This window comes from Balaenoptera musculus, chromosome 15 (assembly GCF_009873245.2).
Source record: "Balaenoptera musculus isolate JJ_BM4_2016_0621 chromosome 15, mBalMus1.pri.v3, whole genome shotgun sequence".
Classification (NCBI taxonomy): domain Eukaryota; kingdom Metazoa; phylum Chordata; class Mammalia; order Artiodactyla; family Balaenopteridae; genus Balaenoptera; species Balaenoptera musculus.
Genome location: NC_045799.1, coordinates 21454020 through 21469532, shown reverse-complemented (window position 1 = coordinate 21469532; position 15513 = coordinate 21454020). Strand labels below are relative to the sequence as shown.

The 15513-nt window shown below is 47.2% G+C and overlaps 1 protein-coding gene across 1 annotated transcript in view; it reads left to right on the top strand.

Moving 5' to 3' along the window:
- Nucleotides 1–3476: 3476 nt before the first annotated feature.
- Nucleotides 3477–15513, top strand: part of BPI (bactericidal permeability increasing protein) — a 32494-nt gene continuing 20457 nt past the window's right edge. The window contains exons 1-6 of the mRNA XM_036825999.1: nt 3477–3490; nt 5954–6153; nt 8639–8753; nt 10024–10152; nt 11641–11802; nt 13342–13405. Coding sequence (XP_036681894.1) covers nt 6024–6153; nt 8639–8753; nt 10024–10152; nt 11641–11802; nt 13342–13405 — 600 coding nt within the window. The 5' untranslated portion in view covers nt 3477–3490; nt 5954–6023. The remainder of the gene's footprint in view (nt 3491–5953; nt 6154–8638; nt 8754–10023; nt 10153–11640; nt 11803–13341; nt 13406–15513) is intronic.

The window sequence follows — 15513 nt, the reverse complement described above, 5'->3', positions numbered from 1 at the left end:
GACATTTGGCAACTGTGTGTTGCTTTACTTCCTGTGATCCGCCGTGCGGCTGGAGGAGGCCCAGCCTGCTAGAGCCAACACTCTCAGCTTCCAGAGAGAACGGAGAAGCAAGAGTGACACTCTCTCTCCCCTCTGCCCCCTGGGAGAACAACATTGCTTTCTGTTTCCCTTTCCCTCGGCCTTCAGCTCTCCCCAGAAACTGTCCTTCCTGCAAAGCTAATGCCTTCAGACTCAGAAGTGGCCCTCCTTCTCTCAACCCCAAGACTGCCACCCCAGGGCCAAGGTCAATTCTCACCTCCTCCTGGAAGCCTCGGGGGATTGTCAGGCTGAGCTTGTCCTTCTCAGTCTACATACATTTATTGTCTGGAATTTATGCTCTGGGTTCTGACCCTTCTTTCATTTATTCATTGGTTTTCTTAAATGTTTAATTTTTATAAAATTTTAAAGGTTACTTTCCATTTACAATTATTATAAAATATTGGCTATATTCCCTGTGCTGTACAATACATCCTTGAGCCTCATTACACCCAATAGTTTGTACCTGCCACTCCCCCACCCTTATATTGTCTCCCCACTCCCCTCTGGTAACCACTAGTTTGTTCTCATGAGTCTGCTTCTTTTATATTATATTTACTAGTTTGTTGTATTCATTTATTCACTATTGAATATATCTTGTGATCTACTCCAGGACTGCACTAGTAATAATAAAAAAATAATAATAATAACAGCACCATGAGAAAGACCTGCCCTCACGTCCAAGACCAGGGTACCCAAAGGGGTCTTTTTCTGAGATTTAAGGCTCAGAAAGAGACATTTTTTTTAGCATAACAAGGTAAGGGAGACACCCTCTCAAGAGGTTTTCTCCATGGTACAAAAAGCCTGATTGCCTTTTAGATGCCACACACCTTGAGACCTGATCTCCACGAGGTCCTTTTCTTCTCCTCTCCTCCACCCCTCGGACCCACCATGAGCCCCTTCCTGTTCCTGCATCCCCAATCCAGGATCAGAAAATAACTGACAACATACACCAGAAGCCAGACACACAGAGAAGTTGGGACCAGGAGGGAAAGAGCTGGAGGATCAGGGGCTGAGGGGGAGGGAGAAGTTTATGGGGCCTCCACTGACCACAGGGATGACCTCATGGTAACACCTGAGCATCAAAGCCTGATGAAGAGCTGCCCCTGAGGATGGAGTGTGGGGACAAATGAGGAAACAGGTTCAGCAAGGTTAAGTGACAAGGTCAAACTCACAGAGTGAGTAAGTGGCAAGCTGGAATTTGCACCCAGATCAGTAAGGTTTCAGCTTCCGCTCCTAAATGCCTCACTGTGCTGGGAGTGGGTGTTTCTCCCCAGAGCACCTGGCCGGGGAGTGGCGGCTCACAGAGGCCATAGGAGCCCTGGATTCCTCTCCCTCTGCACATGTCCAGCCCAAACCCAAAGACCTGAGGACCGAGCGCTCAGTATGTTGTACCCCTAGTGTGTTTTCCTGGGGGCTCCAGGACTCTCCAGCCAGCTAACCATGAAGGTTAAGTTATGACTATTTGTTGAGCACCTTCTCTATGCAAATTGATCCACACCTATTATCTCATTTAATCCTCAGAACAACCCCCATGATGGGCATTGTTTCCCCATATTTAAATGAGGAACCCAAATTTCAGAAGCATCAAATAACTTGACCAGAGCAGGTAGCCTGGCTGGAACTATGAACCCAGGGCTCCAAGCCCAATGGACTTTCCTCTGGAAAAACTCAACATCCTAAAGAGCACAGATTAGAAAGGTAGACAGAACCAGCCCCCGAATTAACCACTCTTGACCCATCCCACCTCTAAACTCCTGCTGAGGTAATATATTTTCCTATGATTTAAGCCATGCTGAGTTGGTATAGCAGGAGAGAATTTGAGTGGATGACAGAATTTTTCTATATTCTTATTGTGATCCTGGTTACATACACATAGCTATACATGCATTACAATTCATAGAACTAAAAGAAACTATAAGAAGTAAATATGGCATAATGTTAAGATTTTATAAACCTGGGTAGTCTATTCTTATCTATATGTTTGAAGTATTTTACAATAATGATAAAAAGACCAAAAAAGAGGAGGAAGAAGAAGAAGAGGAGGAAAAGGAGGAGGAGACATTGGAAGAAGCCTGTTTAGATGCAATGGCTGGAGCTGCTGCAACCATCTTGCAACTGTCAATGAAAAATTAATCAGTAGATCTAAGAAAGAAATGAAACATTTTATTCACGCCAAATTGAGGATTATAACCCAGGAACCGGAGAAGTTAATCTGTGAACTTAGTTCCTGCTTCTTCATTCTCTGGCCACTGAATAAAGCTTGTATTGTTTCAATCTAAAACAAAACAAAACAAAATGAAAAAACAAAAACAAAAAAAGCCCAGGAACAGCATCTCAGAAAGCTCTGAGAACTGTTCCACCCAGTTACATAAGTTTTTTGAGACAGAGGGCTGTACATTAGATGACGTATTATTGACATTTTACACAATCCAGATATGCAAGTACAAGGTGATGGGCCATGTGATCCCCTTACAAGATCAAGAAGGAATGTTATGTTTAAGGAGTTGTCTTGGTGATGCTAGGAGAATGTTACTCTTTAGGGTTGAGCAGGTATTTCTGCCAACGGGGAAGTTTTGGTCAATGCCTAACGCAGATGCACAATGCACAGTAGAGGGGAGAGAGGAGGCCAAAGGGCAGAGAAAATTTTTTACGTTTAAATTTTCTTGTCTTGCCATTAAATGTGAATTTGATTTCACACAACCATGAAAGAAGCCAGTGTGAGGGTAAATCTGAGACACTAGGATGGCAGAGCAGACAGGTGTGGAGAGATGGTACATGTCTGTTAGCTGTTGAGTTTTTTTTTTAATTCCCATTTTTATTGCAAATTTGTTTGTTTTTGTTTTTCTTGGCTGCACGGCATGTGGGATCTTAGTTCCCCAACCAGGGATCCAACCCACACCCCCTTCAGTGGAAGCACAGAGTCTTAACCACTGGACCTCTGGGAAGTCCTGTTAGCGGTTGAATTAATCAGAACCTCAAACCTGCCCTCTCTCTGGACTTCGTCTCTGAGATATTATATGTGTTTATTGTTGAAGCCAACGTGAGCTGGGGATTTCTATTCCTTGGGTTGAAGACATTGTCACTCATACCGTGTAGAGAGTCAGGCCTGAAGCAGTAGGACACCTCCATGGCCAGTGGCAGAGCTGAAAAGGAGGCCAGAGGGTCGCTGATGGACTCATCTGGATTTGACTGAACGCGAGCATCAGAGGGAAGCCAGTGGGGCTGGCTGCTTCAAAAACTTGCCTGTTGGTTTTAAGATTCTGATGTAGTGGCAGTGTAAGTCATCGTCATGTGAGTTTCCTCTTAATCCTTCTTTCCTGTCTGACACCCTCACAGATGCAACATCTGCCTGGACCCAGGGGACTCAGGAATTTGGGGCAGTTAGAGCTGCAGGTGTTCAAAACTGTGTAAGGTAACTCTTCAAAAATCTAATTTTCTGACAAGTCATGGATCTATGTGTTTTGGCGTCTATCTTCCTTGTACAGATACAGACATGTGAGTCTGGGGGCCCAGGAAGGTAGAGCTAGGGTGAGGACCCAGGGTGACAAGTCCTCTTGGAAAGGTAGAGGGGAGAATTCTTCTCTCCATGAAAGGCAGTGTGACCTTGATAGGGACATAATCACTCTGTGACTCAGTTTCCTCAACTCCAAAATGGAGAATAATATCCCACCCTCACAGGTTGTTTTTAGGCTTGGAGACAATATATGTAAAGTGTCTGCCACATAGTAGATGCTCTGTACATGGTCACTGTTTTCATTCTTAAGCAAGCCAGAAGGATTCTTGTTGTGGCAGGTTGGGGCAGGAAGGGAGACCCTTTTAGATACAGAGGAAGAGAAGAAAGAAAAAAAAAAAAAACCAAAAAAAACTCAGGAGGTCTCATGTCCTCCTGGCTCAATGGGCTTCATTAAGCTTTCATGAAATCAGAGTCGGGGAGACAGGGCGCCAGGGGGCTGATGAGGACTCAGCGGAAGAGAAGCCATCCTCCCCCTCTGCAGCCCCGCCCCTCCTCTAATCACCATGGAGATGGTGCGGCTGCCCAGTGGGATTCCCGCCCACACTGGGCCTGAGGCTGCTGCAAAGGGAGGGGCAGGGGCCGAGCAGACAGAGATCCTTCTGGAAAGCTGGTGTGGAGATGGGGAGTGTGTGCTGGTCACTGCCCCCCTTAACCCCCAAGACACTGAAGGACTCAGGATGGTGTGGGATGCATCTGCGTTTGAATCCCAGCTCTGCTAGCAGCTAGCTGCGTGACTGTGGGAAGAACACTTCCCCTCTCGAACCCTCAGGTTCCACATCTGTCAAAGGAAGGGGTAAAAAGGAATAAAAACAAAAGCTTGGTGAAGAAAACTGTAGGATGAGGAAGCAATGAAATACCGTGCAGTGCAGGTAGAAGGAGACAGAACCCTACATACTGTTCATTGAAAAAAGGGAACTTCACAGAACTGACCAGTGTGATTCTGTATTTCTTTGTTGAAAAACACACTCTACTATGCTTACCAAAAGGGGGGAGAGGGGAGAGAAATACTCTAAAATACACTTCTGCTTGTCCTCTCTGGAATTAGGGATTGCAGGTAATTTTTATTTTTTTGGTTCTTTCTCAAATTTTGGTCAATGAACATGGATTACTTTTAAAGCCAGAGTGACATTAATAGCTACCATTTGTGGGCTTATCATGCAGGGGTGTTGTGCTAGGTGCTTTACCTGGTTTAAAGCCCTTTATGTCTTCACAAAAACACAGGGAGGGAGGGTATTCTGTTTATCCCCACTTCACAGAGAGGAAATTGACGTTCAGAGAGGTTAAGGGGCTTGACCAAGGTCAAACCACCACAGAGTGGCAGAGTTGAGATTTAAAACCACAGTTAAGATACCAGACTCCAAAATTCAAGCATTTAATTATTACCATTTTTGCCTCTCAGGACAAAAAAATGCTAAAGGTTCTGTTTCCTTAAATGTTTTACTACGGAAAACATCAAGGAAATCAAAAGTAGAAAGACAAATATAATTTTCAGTTATAAAATGAATGAGTTCTGGGGATCTAATGCACAGCATGGTGACTATAGCTGAGAGTACTCTATTGTACACTTGGGATTTGCTAAGAGAGTAAATCTTCAACCTTCTCACTACACACACAGAATGATAACTACGTGAGGTGATGGATGAGTTAACTAGCGTGGTTGTGACAGTCACTTGACAATACACACATTTATCGAATTATCACCTTGTACCCTTTAAATGTACACTAGACCCTTGAACAATGCAGAGGTTGGGGCACTGACCCCCCCCGACAGCAGCTGAAAATCCACGTATAACTTAGAGTCGGCCTTCCATATATGCGGTTCCACCATATCCGAGGTTCCACATCCGTGGATTCAACCAACCACGGATGGTGTAGTACTGTAGTTATGTATTTATTGAAGAAAATCCCCACATAAGTGCACCTGCGCAGTTCAAACTTGTGTTGTTCAAGGGCCAACTGTATACAATTTTGTCAACTATACCTCAATAAAGCATTAAAAAAAAAGAAAAGAAAAATATAATGAACACTGATGTACCTATCACCCAGCTTCCAGGAAGTCCTTAGATAAAGGGATTGGGGTGAGGGTTCAGGGAGGGAGAAGGGGTGCTTAGAGAGGAGAATGATGCCCAGAGCCAGAAGTCTCAACCTACACACACCACACACACACCACACATACATACACACACAGCATACCACACCGCACACACAGACACAGGGCTCCCGGGCTCTGCTGCTGGCTGCCCTGGGGCTGTGGCCCCGACCATGGTGGGGGACCGCAGGCAGGCAACCGTCCACCCCCTCTCCCGCCCCTGCTCGTGTTCCTTCCTCTTTTCTACATTCCACTGACTTGTGCTTCCCCAGCTGCCTCATTTATAGGTCCCGGGTTCCCCTCCAAGGCCTCGAGGTTTTGGCAGCTCTGCAGGACGAAGACATGGCCAGGGGCCCTGATGACACGTGGAGGTGGGCGACCCTGGTGGTGCTGGCCGCCCTGGGCACAGCTGTGACAGCGACCACCAACCCCGGCGTCGTGGCCAGGATCACCCAGAAGGGCCTGGACTACGGTAATTGGATGCCTTCCTTTTCTCCCCTCCAGCCTCTGAGGAGCACTGATTGAGCACCTGCTGTGTGCAGCCCTTTAAATCCAGTGTATGGCCTGCTCACAGCTCCTCCAAGGAGGCCCTCTTACCCCTGTGTTAATATGAAGAAGCTGAGGTAAGGTGAGCTGCCCAAGGTCACAGGGCTGGGAAGCGGCAGCGCTGGGGTTGGAGCCCTGGCCTGGAGGACCCCAAGTCCAGTGCTCAGGTCCCTCACGGTCCCCTCCCTCTACGCAATACCCAACTCGGGCTTCTAGGCCTTTCACTTCCTTCCAAGCTGGTTCTCAGCCCCGATTTTTGTCTCAAGGTCCCTGGCTCAGTCTTCAGTGTGGGGAGGCCCTCCCCCAGGGCAGGGGCTTGGCAGCCATATTGTGCACACTAGCCATGTGGGTGACCCAGAGAGGGTCCCCCAGGCCAGGCATCCAGGCCCAGACAGAGGAGAGACTGGCATGAGGCAACCCCCTGACCTGCTCAGGTCGGTGCCAGGCACTGCGCTGCAAGGACGCACTGTTACCAGCGACCTTTACAGATGAGCAGACAAACTTGGAGGAGGGACTGGGAAGTGGGCGGCCTGGATCTGAGCTCTGGTCTTGTCAGATGTACCAGGGTGGGGCTGCTCAATGCTGCCTCTCAGTGGCAGAGAGGATGAACTGCAGAACAGTGGGGGACAGCCAGTGCCAGAGAAATCAGACCCAGAAGGCAGAACCACAGCCGTGGTGGACCCCTGGGGAATCAGGACAGGACCAAAGGGACCTGGTATCCCACCCCTGAATTCCTACCCCAGCCCAGGCAGGACACCTCTGAATCCCAGGGGTGCAGACGGAAGGTTCCCCATGAGCTAAGAGAAAGGATTATGTCCCTGCTCTATACCCAGAGCTGGGGTGGTCCTGAAGTCTTCCAGAGAGCAGAGGCTTGGGCTCGGCCTTTAAGCCTGGAAGTCTTCATGTTCTGTCACAGCAGCCTCGGTTCTCCCTTCTACTCACACCCCATGTGAGAGTTGTGAAATACAGCAAAGCTGCTCATTCCCCCTCTTTACTTACACTGTTCAGTGGTTCCCTAGTGCCCTCAGTGGATGTCTTGGGCTTGGCATTAGAGACTCTTCAAGACCTGGCCGCTGCAGACCCACAGATCGTGGCCATCCCACATTTTCTTTTCCCTCCGGGCAGTGACAATCTATGCATTGTTTACTTTTGAACCCCCAGAAGGCCTATCCCAAGGCACAGGCTCTGGGACCAGAAGGCCTGGATTCAAATCCTGCCTCCATCACCTGCCAGCTGTGTGGTCACCTTTCTGAGTCTCAGCTTCCTCATCTGTGAACTGGGAGTTGTAACAGGACCTACTACCCAGGATTGTTCAGATTCAGTAACTTAATACGTGTATAGAGCCCAGAACTGTGCCTGGAACAGAGTAAGAGCTTGATAACTGTTATTATTATTATTACTATTATTATTCTTACTACTTCCTAACTGGCTCCTGGGATCCCTCATCCTACTACTTCTCTTCTCATTTAACGTGCTTGCCTTTTAACTGGTTTTTCGATGCTGTTAACCACGTAATAACTGATGGCAGAATTACTGACCCTGGAACATTCATTCATTTATTCCTCCATCAGGTATTAAGTTCCAGTCACTGTGGTAAAGATAGAGGACGTCCGTGACATCTACCACTGACCTTGGGGGACTTACATCTAGTAGGGAAGAGAGATAGTAATAAAAAAATCACATGAATAAATGCATAATTACAAACGGCAATGGGAGCTCCAAAAGAGATGCCCACAGCATCATGAGAATGATAACAAGGGGGATTGCTCTCATCTGATGAGTCAGAGAAAGTTCCTAGAGGAAGTGATGACTAGAGCGACCAGGTGAAGATGAGAGGAAAGGGTTTCCTAGGCAACAGGAATGGTACATGCAAAGGTCCTGTGGCGAGAGAGTCCAAAAGCCAGAGAGATAGAGTATCTGTGAGGGCAGAGCACAGAGCAGATGTTCAATAACACCCGCAGGATGCATGACTGGGTATTTGGAGGGGGTGATATTTTAAACTAGGGGTTGGCAAATGACAGCCTATAGGCCAAATCTGGACCAACACATGTTTTTGCATGGCCCAGGAACTAAGCATGGCTTTTACAGCTGGAAAAAATCAAAAGAAGAATCCTATCTCACACCATGTGAATATGATATGAAATTCAAATTTCAGTGTCCATCAATAAAGTGTTATTGGAACACAACCGTACCTACTCATTGACGTATTGTCTACGGCTGCTTTTGTGCAATAAAAGCAAAGCTGAGTGGTTGTGACAGAGACAGTAAGACCCACAAAGCAGAAAATATTTTCTCTGGGGCCCTTGACAAAAACCTTAGCTTGAGCCCTGCTTTAGATCTTTCCAATCCCAACGTCCCTGCCATGAACAGACTGCACACCTCTGACCACTGACTCCGCTCTTTCCCCTCAGCCTGCCAGCAGGGAGTGGCTACTCTGCAGAAGGAGTTGGAGAAGATCACAATTCCCACTCTCTCCGGAAGCTTTAAGGTGAAGCACCTTGGGAAAGGGAAGTACAGCTTCTACAGGTAAGGTCCGTCAAGCTCAGTCCTCAGTGTGCAGGACTGTAGTGTGTTGGGGCCACCAAGACCTAGACTCACAGAGCCACTGACTCCTAAACTCAGAGACATTAGGATCCCAAAGCTAATGTTTACACCATCCCGAGGGGAGCCAATCCCCCAAGCTGCATGTGGAGGAAACCACACAAACGGTCTTTCAGGCACTCACCATGACTCCTGCGGGGATGTCACGAACCCCCAAACTCTGTGCCAAGCCCACATGTTAATTAGGATTGGGGTGGGGGTGAGGTTTCAAGGACAGAAAACCTAATCCAAAATGGCCTAAACCAGAAGGTATTGGCTCACAAGTCCCTGGAATTGTCTGGCTTCAGGTTCAGCTTGAAGGAAGGCTCAAATGTCACTGGACCCTGTTTCTCTCCTGCCACCTCTCAGCACCGCGTCCCTCGGGAGGGCTAATTCTTGGGTAGGGCCTCCCCGCGAAGCGGCCACCAGCATCTTCACAGCACTCCCAGCCCTGTGGGAGGAGGGCACCTTCTCCTTACAGCTCAAGCAAAACTCCTAAGATTCACTCTGATTGGTCCGTCTTAGGTTATGTACACACTCCTGGACCAATCACTGTGGTCAGGGGGATAGAAGACACGAATGAGCTTGTGCTGAAGTCTCAAGCTCCACCCCCTGAAGATGGCGGTGAAGTCAACTTTCTTTGGAGCAACAAGGACTAGATGTGGGGAAGGGTTCCTCCAAAGTAAAATGGCAGTTCTGTTATCACAAGAGAGGGTTGCGGGTGCTGGGGAGAAAAATCCATAAATGTCCTCTAAAGAATTTTATGCATTCACTCATTCAACAAATATTTTTGAGCACCTACTATGTGTCTGACTCATCAGGCTACGCTACAATAGGGAAAAAAAGGCAGACACATTCCACCCTTTACAGAACTTGTAGTCACTGGGATAACATTTGTTATCTTCACTGATCATCACGCACCCTTCAAGACAGAGGTTACTGTGCTCATTTTACAACATGAGGAAACTGAGGTGCAGGATGATCAAGTGATGTGCCCAGGGTCACACAATAGTAAACTGAAGATCAGGGTTCAAATGCAGATTTGTCTGACTTCAAAGCCTAGTCACAGAGTTCCCCAGGCTGCTGTCATAACTTCTGGGTTCTTTTGGAATAACTGGGGTAAAGGGCCAGGATGGAGGGGAATGAGTCTGTACTGACCATTGACTGAGTCCTTGTGGGGACACTTAGAGACTAACTGATCATTTCTTCTTTGCAGCTTGGTTATTCATGGATTCAAGCTTCCCAATTCCCAGATAAGACCGTTGCCCAATCAAGGCCTTGATCTCTCCATCAAAGATGCCAGTATCAAGATGAGTGGAAAATGGAAGGCACGAAAGAGTTTCATGTGCGTTTCCAAGCTCAGTGTTGTTGAGTGTGTGGGTGAGCTCTTGGTGATATTTGGAGGAGATGAGAGCCAAGGTCTCACGAATGCCCAATTTTTGCCTGGTCCATTACCATTTGCCCCCTCAGAGTTCCTGGGGGAACTTTTCACAGAAGAATTTTCAACATAACCCTTGGTTAATAGCTGAGAATTTTCCCACATCTCAATGCAGGGCATGGGCAAGGCTGAGTTGGTGCCTGTGGCTTAGGATGGAAGGCTAAGTGGGACCTTTAGTTTACCCCTTTATCAGTTAGCTATCGCTCTGTAACAAACCATCAGTGACCGAAACTCAGTGACCTAAAACAAGTCATATATCATCACTTACATATCTATGTGTTGGCTGGGGTTCCCTGATGTAGGTTGACCTCAGCTGAGGTAGCCCTGCTATACATGTATCTCCTCCTCCTCCCTGGACCAGTGGGCTACCCAGAGCATATTCTTAGTGATGGTGGAGGTGCAAAAAGGGCAACCAGAAACATGCAGGTCCCCTTAAGGCCTGGGAGGGACTGAACTGGCCCATGGTCACTTCTATTCATATGCCATTGGCCAAAGCAAGTCATGTGGTCAAGTCCAAGGTCAAGAACATGGAAATACACACATATCCCCCCAAGATAGGCAATGGTGAGGGTATGGATGCAGGGAGGGGTGAAAATTGGGGCAGATCATCCAAACTACAGCTCTGAATCTAAATATTGGGCTCTCACTGCAGTGACTCTGTGCAGCAGTGACAGTGGCTCAGACTGACCTGTCAGTTTATCAACTTCTCCTTTGTGGTGAATCCAGGGAGAAAACAGACACTTTGGTGAGGAGAGGGGCGTGAGTCTGCCTTCCGTTACAAGGACTGCTGGGTCTGTCCATTCCCCACAACAAGAATTGCTTAATTCTTCACTTGGGCTCTTTCACATCTATCATTTCACTTACTGATCACACACACACACAAAATAATAACAATACTTCCTCACATTATAGAAGAGTTGACAAACTACATTCACACCCACTGTCTTATCCCAAACTCATTTCATCCCTGAGGGAGGAGTTATTAACCCCATTTAATGAATGAGGGCATTTATTAAAGTCATTGGTCCCCCAAACTCAGCTTTCTAGTGGCAAAGTTGGTGTCCCACTGCTGGTCCAGGGTCTGGGTAAGGAAACTGAAGCTCAGAGAGGTTGAGAAACACTCTCAGTGCCACACAGCACACAGGCAGAGGCTGAGGCAGTGGGTAAGAGCAGGGTTCTGCCAGGCAGACATGGGTTCAAACTTCAGGTTGGAATCCTGGCTCTTTCACTCAGCTGCTGTGTGACCTTGGGCAAGCTGCCTTCCCTCTCTGAACTCCATCTCCTCACCCAGAGTGGAGATAATAGCAAAACCTGCCTTCCAGCATTGGTGTGAAGTCTGAATGGCAGCGAGAAGAAAATGCTTGCTCCAAGTCTTTTCTTTCTGTTTCCCTTCAGCAAAGTCAGCGGCAACTTTGACCTGAGTGTGGCGGGCATCTCCATTTTGGCTGCTCTCAAGCTGGGTTATGACCCCACCTCGGGCCATGCCACCGTCACCTGCTCCAGCTGCAGCAGCCACATCAACAGTGTCCGTGTACGCATCTCGCGCAGCAGCCTGGGGTATGATCTCCTGGGGCTGTGGATGGGAGGAGGGACAGGATTGTTCTAGTTATTCTTTTTTTTTTTATAAATTTATTTATTTATTTTTGGCTGCGTTGGGTCTTCGTTGCTGCGCATGGGCTTTCTCTAGTTGCAGCGAGCGGGGGCTACTCAGCTGCGGTGCGCGGGCTTCTCATTGCGGTGGCTTCCCTTGTTGCAGAGCACGGGCTCTAGGCGCGCGGACTTCAGTAGTTGTGGCGCACGGGCTTACTTGCTCCGCGGCATGTGAGATCTTCCCGGACCAGGGCTCAAACCCGTGTCCCCTGCATTGGCAGGTGGATTCTTAACCACTGTGCCAACCAGGGCAGTCCCTGTCCTAATTATTCTTGTATTCAGAAAACACATCCCAAATGCCACTTCCATGCCAGGCCTCAGGTGTAAGGGGACAGGGGTCTACAGATGGAACACACAACATCCCTGCCTTGAAGAGTCACTTGCTCATTCAATATTCATTCAGCAAACTTTACTGAGCACTTATTATGCTCCAGGCTGTGCACTAAACACTTTAAGTGCACCAAGTTATACAATCCTTACCACAAGCTTGCAAGCATTCATCTCTCCATCCATCCAACGAATATCGACTAAGAATCTGCTATGCACCAGGCTTGTGCATTGTACTCAGGAAATAGCAGTGGTCACTAAAAATTTTGGCCTTGCTAACAGCGATTGGAGGCTTACTGCATGCCTGGCACTGTTTCAAGCATGTTCCTTGTCTCATTCAATCCACACAATGACTCTGTGCAGTTAGTCAATTATTACCCCATATTCAGAGGAGAAGATCAAGGCACAGAAAGAATAGGAAATAACCTGAGTTTTCATACCTAGTGAGTATTGAGAAAGGATTGGGATTCAGCCCAGGACTTGCTGGCCCCAGAGTCTTAGCTACACAGTCCCCGCTCTTTTGAAGCTTCCAGCCTGTGGGGAAGACAAACATTAATCAAATCATTGCATTAATGAATGGCTCCCAAAGAATTACAAAAGGCTATAACAACTGAGAAAAAGAGGTACAAAGTGCGATGAACACATAGAACTGGAGGATCTGACCTAGTCTGGGGGCTGGCCATTTCATTTTCTTTGATGAAATGACATTTCAGTTGAGATGAAAAGAATAAGTAGGAGTTAATTAACTTGGGGACAATGGGTGTTTTAAGCAGAGCGAACAGCATGTGCAAAGGCCCTATGGTGAGAGGAAGCACAGGACACAGGAGGATACGGCAAAGCAGTGTGGCCTGGAGTACAGAGAGAGGGAGTGGTGAGGAATGAGGCTGAGATGGGATGGGGGTCCAGCCGTGCACCTATTGAAGAAATAACCTCAGAAACAGGTCACTGCACACAGGGGAAGAAGTGTCTGATGGGGGTGTACAGAGTTGGAGCCCAGGGATGAGGGAGTTTAGGTTTATTTGGAAAAGGGAGGAAGGCTTCCCAGATGAGGCAGCCTTCGGAATGCATCCCAGGGACACCTGGGAAGCCTCATGCATGTCCCCACGTGTCAATCTCCAGGTGGCTGATCCAACTCTTCCACAAAAAAATCGAGTCTTCGCTCCGAAACAGCATGAACCGCAAGGTATGAGGGGCTCAAGAGTCTCACCTCCTGTCAGAGCGGGTGGGGCCTTCTGTGTCCACATACCTCACGCATCGCTGGACACGTCTGCTCTCACCCAGACCTCTTTTTTTAATATATATCTTTATTGGTGTATAATTGCTTTACAGTGTTGTGTTAGTTTCTGCTGTACAACAAAGTGAATCAGCTATACGTATACATGTATCCCCATATCCCCTCCCTCTTAAGCCTCCCTCCCAGCCTCCCTATCCCACCCCTCCAGGTCATCACAAAGCATCGAGCTGATCTCCCTGTGCTGTGAAGTAGCTTCCCACTAGCCATTCATTTTACATTTGGTAGCGTATATATGTCACTGCTACTCTCGCACTTCGTCAGAGCTTCCCCTTCGCCCCCTGTGTCCTCAAGTCCATTCTCTATGTCTGCGTCTTTATTCCTGCCCTGCAACTAGGTTCATCAGCACCATTTTTTTTAGATTCCACATATGTGTGTTATTTGTTTTTCTCCTTCTGACTTACTTCACTCTGTATGACAGACTCTAGGTCCATCCACCTCACTACAAATAACTCAATTTCGTTCCTTCTTATGGCTGAGTTCCCTTGTATATATGTGCCACATCTTTATCCATTCATCTGTCGATGGACACTTAGGTTGCTTCTATGTCCTGGCTATTGTAAATAGTGCTGCAATGAACAGTGTGGTACATTTATCTTTTTGAATTATGGTTTTCTCAGGGTATATGCCCAGTAGTGGGATTGCTAGGTCGTATGGTAATTATATTTTTAGTTTTTTAAGGACCCTCCATACTGTTCTCCATAATGGCTGTATCAATTTACATTTCTACCAGCAGTGCAGGAGGGTTTCTTTGTTCCACACCCTCTCCAGCATTTGTTGTTTCTAGATTTTTTGATGATGGCCATTCTGACCGGTGTGAGGTGATACCTCATTGTGGTTTTGATTTGCATTTCTCTAATGATTAGTGATGTTAAGCATCTTTTCATGTGTTCGTTGGCAATCTGTATGTCTACTTTGGAGAAATGTCTATTTAGGTCTTCCACCCATTTTTGGATTGGGTTGTTTGTTTTTTTGATATTGAGCTACATGAGCTGCTTGTATATATTGGAGATTAATCCTTTGTCAGTTGCTTCATTTGCAAATATTTTCTCCCATTCTGAGGGCTGTCTTTTCATCTTGTTTATGGTTTCCTTTGCTGTGCAAAAGCTTTGAAGTTTCCTTAGGTCCCACTTGTTTCTTTTTTATTTTATTTCCATTACTCTAGGAGGTGGGTCAAAAAGGATCTTTCTGTGATTTATGTCATAGAGTGTCCTGCCTATGTTTTCCTCTAAAAGTTTTATAGTGTCTGGCCTTACATTTAGTCTTTAAACCATTTTGAGTTTATTTTTGTGTATGGTGTTAGGAAGTGTTCTAATTTCATTCTTTTACATGTAGCTGTCCAGTATTCCCAGCACCACTTATTGAAGAGGCTGTCTTTTCTCTGTCGTATATTCTTGCCTCCTTCGTCAAAGATAAGGTGACCATATGTGCGTGGGTTTATCTCTGCTCTCACCCAGACCTCTTCAGCAGTCCCCCCACAGCCCTTGGAAAGCACATGTCCAGCTCTAAAAATCAGTCATGTCAATTTTCCTGGGGATCCAGTGAGAAACTAAGAAAGGGTCATGTGATACACCCACAGCAAACTCCCCTGTGCTTGGACCACCTCTGCCCTTCCCCCATCATTCTTCCCTGCAGAGAAACTACCGTTCTCTTGCACTGAGCCCCTCTCCTCATAGCCCTCCAGCCTCCTTCCCCATACCCCCCACCGAACCCCCTTGGTGGTGATACCCACCCAGAAAACGTGCAGCTGATGAAGCTGCTAGACTAGAGCGTGGTCAAACTATGTCCTGAGGCTGGAACTGGTACGAAAGACAGACACGGACCAGCGCTTCCCAACTCTACCTTCACTCTAACCCCCTCCCCACACAAGCCAACCTCTTCAGCTGAGAAAAGGGCCATTCCTTGGGCTAGTTTTCCATTAATAAACTATCAGTCTCCAGGAAACCCCTGAGCCTGTCTCCCAAGACAAGTGAGCTTGAGTTTTCTCAAAGGGCAATAGG